The 12,621-nt window shown below is 36.0% G+C and overlaps 1 protein-coding gene across 2 annotated transcripts in view; it reads left to right on the top strand.

Moving 5' to 3' along the window:
• COL5A2 (collagen type V alpha 2 chain) overlaps nt 1–12,621 on the top strand; it is a 381,179-nt gene that overhangs the window by 348,738 nt on the left and 19,820 nt on the right. For both annotated transcript variants that reach the window (XM_032406281.1, XM_032406275.1), the window contains 15 exons: nt 304–357; nt 1,204–1,302; nt 1,412–1,465; nt 1,574–1,627; nt 3,073–3,126; nt 3,868–3,921; nt 6,564–6,608; nt 6,948–7,046; nt 8,088–8,195; nt 8,515–8,568; nt 10,811–10,864; nt 11,074–11,127; nt 11,557–11,610; nt 12,041–12,148; nt 12,267–12,320. In XM_032406281.1, the coding sequence (XP_032262172.1) occupies nt 304–357; nt 1,204–1,302; nt 1,412–1,465; nt 1,574–1,627; nt 3,073–3,126; nt 3,868–3,921; nt 6,564–6,608; nt 6,948–7,046; nt 8,088–8,195; nt 8,515–8,568; nt 10,811–10,864; nt 11,074–11,127; nt 11,557–11,610; nt 12,041–12,148; nt 12,267–12,320 (999 nt within the window). The remainder of the gene's footprint in view (nt 1–303; nt 358–1,203; nt 1,303–1,411; nt 1,466–1,573; nt 1,628–3,072; nt 3,127–3,867; nt 3,922–6,563; nt 6,609–6,947; nt 7,047–8,087; nt 8,196–8,514; nt 8,569–10,810; nt 10,865–11,073; nt 11,128–11,556; nt 11,611–12,040; nt 12,149–12,266; nt 12,321–12,621) is intronic.

Here is a 12,621-nt window from a genome sequence, read left to right on the forward strand (position 1 = left end):
CATTTCCTCCCATGTGACCTCTCCAGTGTGGGAGGCTGTGCTGTGAGGGCTCCCCCCCCAGTGAAGAGTCCCACGTGGTGCTGCCTGTTGGCACGCTCTGTTTTCTGCCCTGCATCCTTCCAAAGCCAGGCTGGCTGAGGTCCATGATTGGCCTGTGAGTTTGTCTAGAGGAGCCTAAGACCACCGAGAATGGGCATTGCAAAGTGGAACGGGATCCTTTTAACACAGTACTATTTTTACTCTCTAGAATCTTTACTTCAGTTGCAAGTCAGCAACAAAATGACAATTGCTTTTAATTTTCAGGGTCTGACGGGAAATCCTGGTGTTCAAGGTCCTGAAGGAAAACTTGGGCCTTTGGTAAGTATTTTACATAAAACTCCTTAGGGTGCCTGGGTGGCTCAGTCAGTTATGCATCCAACTCTTGATCTCAGCTCAAGTCTTGATCTCAGGGTCATGAGTTCAAGCCCCATGTGGAGCCTACTTAAAATAAATAAATAAACACAACTCCACAACCATTAATATTGCTCAATAGACCTACAACTTAAATGGTAAGATGTTTATTTGAGGTTAATGTTTTTAATAGGGCAGATGATATATACATGTTTAAAATGCCGAAGCAAATTCATAGGATCTTCATATTTTAAAATTCACCAAAAATTGATCAAATTTAATTGATACGAATATTTGAGATTGAAATTGCTTCTCTGACATCAGTGGAAAAAGTTGAAATTATGTATTCTTCCAGTATTGGTCAAATATGTCTATTAGAAACATTCTCTTTTCTTGATGTCCTCCCAATTGTACAGGTTTAAGAGACAGGTAGGTATGACTTTTGACAGCTCATATATTCTGGGCCCTTCCTTTATGCCAAAAATGTGAAACAGAAGTACCAAATTTTCATTACCACAAGCTCGAGTAAATTAAAGAAGAAAGAAAAATTTTCCCTATGAATATGAGAGTGTAAGGAGTTGTGAAGATGAGGTTTGTGTATAGAAAAAGAGTGAAATCTCTGTTCTAAATACTCAAAATACTTCAGCAATTTTTTTTAAACACTCAACTTTTCTGATGCACTAAGTAAAAGGTGAAGGATAATTTAAAACTTATGTAACTTGTATAAGTAAGGAAAGGCAAGTGATGTTTTGGGTGATACGATATTTAGAGAGAATTTACATAAAACTTAGTCTGCTCCTGTGAATTTTGTAGGGTGCTCCAGGGGAGGATGGCCGGCCGGGTCCTCCAGGCTCCATAGGAATCAGAGGGCAACCTGGGAGTATGGGTCTTCCAGGCCCCAAAGGTAGCAGTGTGAGTATAGTGTATAATAAGTTTGCTATCTCATCATAATCCTCACTTGAAGCAGGCATGTTTTGAGCAAATCGATTGAATTTTAAAATAGTTTCTAATTTTTCTCTAGGGCGACCCTGGAAAACCTGGAGAGGCAGGAAATGCTGGTGTTCCTGGGCAGAGGGTAACTATACATTTTCTGCCAAGGGGGAGAAATATACATATATGTATATATGAAATTATCCAAATGTCTTGTGGCCTCACTTCACATATTATCTCTGTGTGATACTAGGGAGCTCCTGGAAAAGATGGTGAAGTTGGTCCTTCTGGTCCCGTGGGCCCCCCGGTAGGTGATCTTTCAACGAGAATGTATTCACATTGCATTTTTCATTGATGTTTGTTTACAACTTGACTTTGAGTAAGTTTCAGGGGAAGTAAATAAGAAAGTACAGGATTGAAGAATTTCAGTTATAATCTTTTCTTTTGATTTCTGTTCTGGCACCTTCTGCCTTTTTAAATCGAGTGATTGGACTTTTCATTTTAAACTTCTTTAAAATGTTGGTGGTAAAAGCTACCTCATCATCTCTATGTGTTGAAGAATATGTCAACTGAGGAAAATCAGTTTGACAAATGTTTTGACAAATATTTTGTACTTTTATTAATAATATATAAATACTGAATTATACCTATATTCTTCTAATGATGTCTTATAGCAGTTTATTTAAGCTGACTTATTTTTTTTGGAGGACTAAAAAATGAAAAATTTTATCCTTTGAGGTACATTTGCATCCAAGGATTCTAAAATTAAATATTTATCAGAAATATTTTGGCATATTTATTTGTTTGCAATGGGGCAATTTAAATATCTTTCTAAAATGTTAGCTTTGCTTTCTTCAGTTGTTCTAGTGTTTGAAACCTTAATTAATACTTTTTATGACACTGAAAAATAAATTGGAATAGAAATACAGGTTTCCCCCATTATCTGGAAGTAGAGTGTTCCTGGGGAAGCTTTTATAAGCTGAAATGGTATAAAGCAAAGAAGCAATTATCATTAATTTATATGGAAAATTTTCTTAAAATTCCCAGACTCCAAAAAGAACCTCTCCTAGGCTTTTCTAATACCTTAGGACATATCTTGTTGTGACACATGCACAAAATAAATGTAGATACAACGCAGATGCTCACAGACACAGGGCAGCGCTCTGGTGGCTTGATGCTGAGAAGCTGAGTGTGGTTCCCCAGGAAGGAGGAGCCTGCACCCGCCACTCTTGCTCCGAGGGGTGCACTGCCTCTGTTACAAAACGCTGAATGCTTTTTTTGCTTTTTGCCTTTTTTCCTAAAAGCAAACATTCTCTTCAGATTTCTTGAAGTTAGCAGAAAGCTAATATAGACCTTCCATAAAAGTGAAGTGCTAGAACACGAACTTTGGAAAAGCAGGGGATACTTGTATTACCTGCTTAGACTAGATATATGAAAGTAATGAATTTTTCCATGTTCAACTTATCCAATTTCCCCACAATTTTGTGGTTGGCTCCAGACATTTTATGTTTGGATCAAAAAATAAACATATGTCATCAGTGTCTTTGCTGGCTTTGGAAGATATTTTCTCACCAGCAAGGACTTCCACCAATACCATTAAACTATTTCATTATAATGCTAGTTCATTATCTGGTTAAAGTGAGAACATGTGATTAGAAAAAAGGCAAATATCAATACTTCCAGTAGGTCACAAAACAGGAAGCAGGTGTAAACATTGGTTCTATTCATGATTTTCTTTCCTTCATGACTTAGGGTCTAGCTGGGGAGAGAGGAGAACAGGGACCTCCAGGCCCCACTGGCTTTCAGGTATGCACAAATTCCTTTTTCCATTTCTTCTACCATTAATTAAACTGCTTTTTTAAAATATGAAAAGATACGGTCAAATGATGTGAAATTCCACAATTTTCAAAAAAGTCATCCCTCTTCTAGTAAATAGATAAAATGGATAAAACCAACATTTTTGTTCAGAGAGAAGGAACAGACTTCCCTGAAAAACTGATCAAAATCCAAAATTATTAACAAATTAAAAATTATAAAATGTTTTTGTTAAGCTTTATTGAACTGTTTTAAGGGTTATCTAGTTTTACAGACACAATGTCTTAAAATTTTTGTTAAACAAATTTTTAAGATTTATCTAAATATATTGTATGGGAAATTATTTAATAATGGATAATGATAATTTGGTAAAAAAAAAACACTTTCAGGAGTGACTTTCAGTACTATACTAGCAACCTAAAATATTGCTTTCAGACCCATAAAAACTTGACAGATGTTAAGAATCTCCTGTTAGATTCTTATTATTATTTTTTTTTTTTTTGCTAAGTGGTGTCCAAATGAAAATCTAAACCTATAAACTGACCGGTTGCTGCATTATGGTAGAAGATAGAGTTTTCTTATTCTGTTTTGCTTGTCTTTAAACAATATCCTTTGCTTGAGAAAGTATAGTCATGGAGGCCCCATGAATTAATTATAAAGGTAAACTGTTAACTCTAGTGGCCTATTAAACTTTCACCAATTTACAATTTCATTTTCTTCCTTTTCCTTTAGGGGCTTCCTGGTCCTCCAGGGCCTCCTGGGGAAGGTGGAAAGCCAGGTGATCAGGTAAGTTCATTTAAAATAATAATAATAATAGCAATAATAAAAATTACTGGGCCATTATATCACTTATTATATGTGAAGTTCTGTTCTGGTTTGCTTTGTAAATGTTATCTCTTTTAATCCTCAAAACAACCCTATATATCTAGGTACTAGTATGATGCCTATTTTTCAGATGAGGAAAATGAGACACAGACATGTTAGGTGACTTTCCCAAAGTCACACATCTGGTATGATTGGAATCCTGGTAGCCTGCTCCCCAAGACTGTGTTTTTAATCACTAAATGTATATCTTCTCATAATTACAGAGTTTTACTGGAGACTTTATAAATGGTTATAAACAGATACTATTTTATTTCTATTATTTTACCAGGACATCAGTTAATTTATTTTTCTATGAGTGATTTGTTCATTCATTTGACCATTCAACAAATATTTGCTGAGCACTCTGTGCTTAGTTGTATTAAGCCCTGGCTCTAACCAATTGAACAAGAAGGACACGAACCTAGCCTTTATATTACATCATAGTAGGAGATAAGAGAGTTTCTGGGGAGGCACTGTGTGTGTGGAAACATAGAAGATGCACCGAATTCAGACTTGGAGATTTAAGAAAAGTTTCCCAGACAAAGTAATATCTTTTATGAGTAAGGGGGGAGGAGGGAAGGTAGTAAAATACTCCAGAAAATGTGAACAGCAGTGGCAAAGGTTTTGTGATCAAATGAAGGCACTGAAAAAGTTGGTAAGTCAGGAATGCATAGTATAGGTTGATGTGGAGGTGAGGCTGGACGGGAAATCAGGAGTCCGATTATGGAAAGTCTGAATTTGAATGTAGTTTGTTCGGATTCTTCTATTTTTAAAATATTTTATTTATTTATTTGAGAGAGAGAGAGCATAAGAGAGAGAGAGCGAGCACAAGCAGGGGGGAGGGGTAGAGGGAGAGGGAGAAGCAGACTCCCCGCTGAGCAGAGAGCCTGCAGGACTCGATCCCAGGAGCCTGGGATTATGACCTGAGCTGAAGGCAGACGCTTAACCGACTGAGCCACCCAGGCCCCCTGTTCAGATTCTTCTAATGGAAGATGATGAAGGGCTTTTAAGTAGGGAGTAGTACAATTAGATTTGGGTTTTAGGAAGATCACACCACATGGAGGACAATACATTGCAGGGGAGAAAACTGGAGGCCCACTTGATACACTTTTCATTTTGTTTCATTTTTTTAGTAAAAGGCAAGTCTTATTTGAGGAACTGACATAAAAGGTGGGTCACTAAGTCACTAGCAGCAGTGATGTTCTAGTGTGACTGCCACCAGCTTGTGTGTAGGTGCTACATGCAGAGGGAATGCTAGCCCTCCATTTTGGAGGACGTGACGTTACTGTCCAAGGACAGCACATGCTTCTTCATGTTTCACTTCCCCTGGCATCATCCTGGGTTGGGGATGGAGGACAGACACTGATGCCTCTAAAGTGAAGACATATATCCATGTGCCCAAGAGAACTCTTCTGTCACACTAGTGAAAATGTCTCATGATGGGGGATTACAATGGAAGCAAACATATTGAGTATATTGAGATTAACATTTGTGATTTTGTAAACATAGATGGTAGTGGTTTTAGGTGTCATTGTTATCTGTTATCATCCAAACTATCAGACATATGCTACTTTGTCAAAAATATACTCTATTCAGAATATTGCAGGGTGTTATAGTGTAAATCAAGACACTATGAATAGTGCACTATCTGCCACAAAATTGGAAGCCATATCATATTTAGAAATCGCAAGATGTACCATTACTTACATATCACTACAAAACACCACATGATGCTGATTAAGCTACCACGATGTTTTCTTATGAGATAAAATATTATTGAAAGAACTCTCAGATATATTTATACTTAGGTTTTCTTTTAAACCACATATGACCCATTAGCATACATAAAAAGGAAAATGAGAGATAAATAATTTGATTAAATCATTCTTAAAACTTGACATTCAGGATCAACCCAAAGTCTAAATTAGTTTTCATCCCAGTCTTTGATGACATGACTTTCTACACAACAGCTTTCTTTGTCATTAGTTATTATTTTTAATCAAAGAATGAGATTTTGAACTTTTTGGCAAACTTTCTTTTAGTTAAGAATAAACTGAAACTCGTAACATAGTCATGACTGCACTAGTTTGAACCCACAATTCCTGGTAGACTGCACTGTCCATAGTATATGGTCAAGAAATATTTACTAAATTGAATTGAACTGGCTCTGTTTAAGAGATCAGCTCTTTATGGCTTTTTATTCCAGTTTCCTTTATTAAAATGTTTTCACATTAAGAAATAAAATTACTATATATTTTGTTGTCTTTAAAAAAACCAGTGCACTCTATTTGTGAGATAATATTTTGCATGTTTTCATTGCCCAAAATCAAGCATTCAGCTTTAATAAACATTTATTTTTCTGGAAAAATAATTTCCATCCATGTATGGGATATCCCCTCATTTATAAAAGTATACATATTTTTCTTTCTTCAGTATTATAGACTTATTCAAACTTCTAATAGTACATTAAAAGAAATTAGGTGTGTGGTATGGAAAGATTTCTAATAAATACCTAAAAATTAGCTCAAAGCGTTTCTTACAATTTTTAAAATTATATTTTATAGGGAGTTCCTGGAGATCCTGGAGCAGTTGGCCCATTAGGACCTAGAGTGAGTACTTTCTCCTTCGTCATTAACTTTTGTTTCCACTGCCTTCAGTTTAAAAAAAAACAAAAACAAAAAACTTTTATCATAAACTGGGCTTTATTTTAAGAATTAGAATTATTTTCCTTGATGAAAATAAATCTTGTGAGAAAATCCTGTGCTGCGAAACTAGTATATTCTTATTTCAAGTTCATTTCTTATCACTAAATTAGAAAATTGAGCCTCATTAGTGGCTCATTTCTCAGTTTTTATCCAGTAGAAGCAGTTTTGCAGATTTCCAGAAACATTTTTAACCCACTTTCTGAACAGTCGCTAAGCTTGCTTGACATCCCAATGTTGCACTAGGGAGAACGCGGAAATCCAGGCGAGAGAGGAGAACCAGGAATAACCGGACTCCCTGGGGAGAAGGGAATGGCTGGGGGCCACGGCCCTGACGGTCCAAAAGTAAGTATGGCGGTGAGCTGGGCGCTTCAGGATGTTCCAAGAGTTATAGCCCAATAAACACATGATGGAACTAAAGTGTAGTTCTCTTGTTGTTGCAAGATAATTCGATTATATAATATTCTTCTTCAACAAGGATTCAGTAAGCATCTACTAGGCTTTCTCCTTGGCACCCAAGAGTCAGCTGAAAAGAAGTCTCTTTTCTGTGATGGGATTTAGGGTTTAGTGCACATAATGATACATTCTCATATAGAAACCCATTCCTAATATTTATTTATAGAACTTTTACTAGTGACTTCCATTAATAAGCAGAGGCAATAAATAGATAATTGGATAATTCCATTAATAAGCAGAGGCAATAAATAGAAAACCGTATAATTTATTAAGAGATATTCCTAATTATATGCTCCATTTTTTAGGTCTCAGGTTCTGCTTACTAACCATAAGAAAGTATGTCATTTTTGAAATTGGAAAGTAAAATACATCATAAGGCAAAGATCAGTACCATTTCCTTTGGGTGCCATTTAAGATTGGTAGAAGACAAGGTGATCAATTTCAGTATAAACAATTAAAGTAGAATTTTTCATGATCATATAACATTAGGTCCCTTATCATTTTTAAGGTCCAGAGTGATTACATAGTATCTGCTTCAATTTAATCACTGACTTAGCCTATAAGCAAGCTTAATATCAGGTTCATTAGTGAGAGTGAAATACTTTCTAAAAGTAATGTCTTCTTTCTTTATCAGGATCCCCATGATGTTGTCAAAGAAAAAGGAAGACAACCATTAATTTTATTTGAATTAATGCTCAATTTCCCCCAAAGAAAAAAGTTGAAAACATAAATCAACAAAGAGAAAGGCAAAGTCTTTTTTATTTCAAAAAATGACCTCAGACAATTTTCACAAATGAAAAATATAAGCACTAAGCTGAACCATATGAAATCGCTGATATTCCACTCTTTTTGACTTACCAGCAGAGAAATTTCATGTGGCTCAATCTTAATACTGTATTGGTGAGGTCACTTATTGTTGGTTCATTTTAGGGCAGTCCAGGACCATCGGGGACCCCTGGAGATACAGGCCCACCAGGACTTCAAGGTATGCCAGGAGAAAGAGGAATTGCAGGAACTCCGGGCCCCAAGGGTGACAGAGTAAGTCTGTTGTTTTGTTTTGTTTTGTTTTAGTTCATTCATTTAGGCTTTCTCAATTCCTCCTGAAAATTATTTCTTGGCCAGGCTTTTATGTCTACCATCCTAAGTCACAAGTCAATCTTCCCTCCCTCCCTCCCTTTCTATTTCTTTTGTTCAATATCTATATTTATTGAGAAAAATATACAATGCCAGGCACTGCTCTAGGCTCAAGGGGATATAACTATGAAGAAGAGAGATAAGCCCCTGCCCTCATGAAGCTTCCACAAAGTGAGAGAAAAAGATAATTAAGTGAAAAATGGCATTTTGTGTGTTTCCCCAGGGTGGCATAGGAGAGAAGGGTGCTGAAGGAACAGCTGGAAATGATGGAGCAAGAGTAAGTGAAATTATTTCTTTTCCCAGCTAAGCTAGGAATCAACATTATCATTATTACATGAATTTGCCTGAACTTTGCAAAATAAAGTTCATTGTGTTTCCATATGGTCAGGATTTGGAAGATGATGAATTTTGAGCTTTGATGTTGATCAATCATGGATACTCATTTTGCTTACTTTGAATTAGAGCAAGCCAAAAAGTGGTCATTCTTGAGGGAATGAAATAGAACACATTTTACTGTGCATATGAGAACAGTGCTTTAAGCAGTAGGGCCCTCTTTATCTTTCTCCATCTTCTTTTTTATTTCATATGCAATGTTTATTTTTTGTTCAAGTGTTAGTCTAATGAGCTGTTCTAGACCTCATTCCAGGGCAGGCAAGTAGAGTTTTGCAGAGTAGCCAAGTTGAGGCTTGAGTTGGCTGGACGTTAGGGGTGACAAAATTACTGCACAATGAATCGTCATTAATGCTTTCATCAATAAAGAGGATGAAGAAGTGAAATGTAAAGAGGGATGGTTGACCCCAAGGCATTGTTTAATGTCATGTCAGAAGCTGACCTTTAACAAGCTTTTGATTCTCAAACATAGAATACATTTGCAATTCTAAGGACAGACTGGATATAATTTTTTAGATGTTAATGAAATTATTCTCTCATGTAAGAGCAGATAGATACAGCTGCTCAGACTTTCAACATTTCCTGGAATAATTCCTGATATTTGAGGAATAATTTCTGTTTCAGTGTGACATGGTTTGCTGGTAGTTGTCATTCTGTGCCCTGGTAAGAGCACTTGTACCATAAAAAAGAGCTCACATTGAACCATCGTTAACATATTGATTTGGCACATTGAGCCACTGTTAATGCACTGATTATATTAACTTTTGATAAAGACAATAAAGTAAAATAAAGAAAATTTTTAGTCTGAGTGGTAATTATCCCTTTTTTCTTTTTTCTGAAAATCTACTTAAGAGTGATGTCACATGCTTAACTTAGCAAATTATGAACATGAGATGTTTCTTGCCTTGTAGTTAGCTCTAATATTTGATTTTGTATTTCAAGAAAGGTCTAAGTATATCTGGCAGGTTGTTTGTATCTTATGTCATAGATGGTCTATAGTGAGTAGTAAAGTAGTGCAGTGCTGTTTGAAGGAGTGTTGCATTGACAGTTAATTTTAAGGTGAAATTTGAAATATGTATCTATTGTTCCTATGAACTAACTTTAAAATGCAGTGTAATAGAAACAGGACTTGAGCAATGACTACTTTATTTTCACTAAGGACAATACATTGCTTTAAGGAGGAAGCAAAGCAGACCACTTGCTGTAATCTCATAGTAAAGGGAAAAAATGAATAACATGTTTTCTCTGTAAGAAAAAATAAAAGGGGGGGTGAATTTAATGAAGTGATCTTTATATTTAATCTGATTCTTTAAGGAAATATATTAGGTAAATTATTGGAAGAATATTGTTCTATTATAGATCTAGAGAATATATGGTCACAGTTTTCTCATGTTCTTATAAGAATATAAATTTAAGAAGTCCTTTTTGTTCCTTAAATTCCTTCCATAATACATACAAAAATTAAGTAACAAAAGAATAGTTGGGCTGCATATGAAGAGGCAATGCACAAATATCAGATAGAAAATTTGTTCCAGAAAAGACTCCACTATAGTCCAGTTTAAAGATTGTGACCACATGTCAAGAAGACCCAGTTGGAACCTCCATGTGATAGCTCCCTGAGCTCTGAGCATAAAGAACCCCAACCTCAGTGTAGTTGGGTAGTCACACTCCTTGTAATCTTAAGAGAATGTAGAAAACTCAATGCTTTATCACAGTTTCACTTAAAAAAAAATAGAGTGGTACTTTGTTCATATAATTTAAGAATATAATATTCTCTACAAAAGAAGAAAAGCTTTTTTCAATCTACACTCAAATTTCAAAATTAAATGGGCCAGGAAACATAGAAACATTGTAGAAGAGTAGCATTAATTTAGAACTAATGTTTGAAGACAGTATTATGTAGGGATGAGTTGAGATGGATGAAAGAGATTAGAACATTTTGTGGAGAACATCCAGGAAATTGTTTTAGAGTAAATAGAAAAATCTTAAGAATATACAAATTATATCATTTATTAGACAATGTTTTGCAAAAGCAGCTAAGCTATAACAAAATGGTACCTCCTTTGTTTAATCATGGAGAATTTCATGCATTCTTTTCTTCAATATGTCTATGTTCTGTTCATTGACAGGGTCTTCCAGGTCCCTTGGGTCCTCCGGGTCCTGCAGGTCCCACTGGAGAAAAGGTAAATTGATGTTTTGTGGGCTCAGAGTCAGGAAGTCTGGATGATAACTCTTTCTCATGCTGTTTTCTCTTTCATAACATGTGGTAGTTGGGCAAGATCATCTCAGAGTTCTTCCCACCATCTGCCCTACACATAGCACTCAGTGCCCTCCAGTTGCATTATGTTTTGCTCCTGCTTTGGACAATAACCATCTAACGTCTGCTTTCTAGGGTGAACCTGGCCCTCGAGGTTTAGTTGGCCCTCCTGGCTCCCGTGGCAATCCTGTAAGTGACAGTATTTTGATTGTTTTTTTTAGAGTGGAATTGACCAGGAAAACAGTTCATCATTTTGTCCTGATATTTATATAAAACCGTGCCTGTTGGTTCAGGCTATTTATAACTTCTTAGTTTTCAGCGCTTACTTCTCTCATTAAACTCAAAAACTTACCAGTCTTGTTATTTGTATGCCACCTATTAAATCTTGGTAAGCAACTCATTTACTAAATAATTAAGACAGTTTAAAAACTTCAGACCTTGGAAATTTTGTTCTATGGCCCTTATCTCTATATCACCCTTAAGAGTCTTCCTCAAGAAATACATCTAATCATCTATCTATACATTTCAAAACACTGTAAGTTTATATAATTGTATTTTTAAATACTGTTCCCATTTAGAATAAAGTATGAAAGCTACAGTAATTTTGTTTTATCCTAGGGTTCTCGCGGTGAAAATGGCCCCACTGGAGCTGTTGGTTTTGCTGGACCTCAGGTATAATTTTCAAATATCTCTAATTTACGATGAACACTCTTCTTATGATAGCAATAAATTCAATTAATTATCATTGTCCTGTGTGTTGAAGGTATATCAAAGATGCTGGAAAGTTTACAGTTTTCTAGGCAATATTCTCATTTTCAATACATTCTTTCATACATTCTCCCATGACTGGCACTAAAATGGATGGGTTCACACTATTTCAAATTCTATACTTATTTGGTATAATAAAAATGTGGTGGGATAACTTATTTTCTCAGACTGCCTTCAAAGACCTCATTAGGGCATTTTCTTCTCCTGTGCTCTAATACTGAACACAAAGCACCATTTAACAATATATGGTTAAATGATATGTTGGTAATAATTACTGTCGAATAGCTTGTCTATAAGTGTTATAATTGATTGTTTATTTAAACAATTGATATAGGGTCCCGATGGGCAGCCTGGAATAAAAGGGGAACCCGGAGAGCCAGGACAGAAGGGAGATGCAGGCTCTCCTGGGCCACAAGGTCTAGCAGGATCCCCAGGCCCTCATGTAAGTGGAAAGCAAAACAAACACCAATAACCTGAGTCACATGCCCAATGGTGAGGCTTTGTGTTTAGCCCATGTTGCTTTCCTTATAGTGATCTTTTGTTCATGTTTTTCTATGTAGGGTCCTAATGGTGTTCCTGGACTCAAAGGTGGCCGAGGAACTCAGGGTCCACCCGTAAGTTGGTTTGAAACTCTGGGAATTACACACAGCTAGTCGCAGACACCTAGCTCTTCATGGCCATTTTAAAGTTAATCTGAAGCTGTAACAGCAAGTTTTTACTTGTATAAGTAAACTGTCGTGGAAAGGGCACTTAAATGGAGATCTGGGTTGCAATTAGTTTTATGATCTTGGAGACCCAGCTGCCTCCCATATAACATAAAGAATATATTACCTATGGAAGAGGTGAGGAATAATGGGGAACTACTCTACAGGATTCTGTGATGCAAAAGATTAATGTGATCCTAGCACGAGCCTT

The sequence above is a fragment of the Phoca vitulina genome, unplaced genomic scaffold, assembly GCF_004348235.1.
Source record: "Phoca vitulina isolate PV1807 unplaced genomic scaffold, GSC_HSeal_1.0 scaffold1, whole genome shotgun sequence".
Lineage (NCBI taxonomy): Eukaryota > Metazoa > Chordata > Mammalia > Carnivora > Phocidae > Phoca > Phoca vitulina.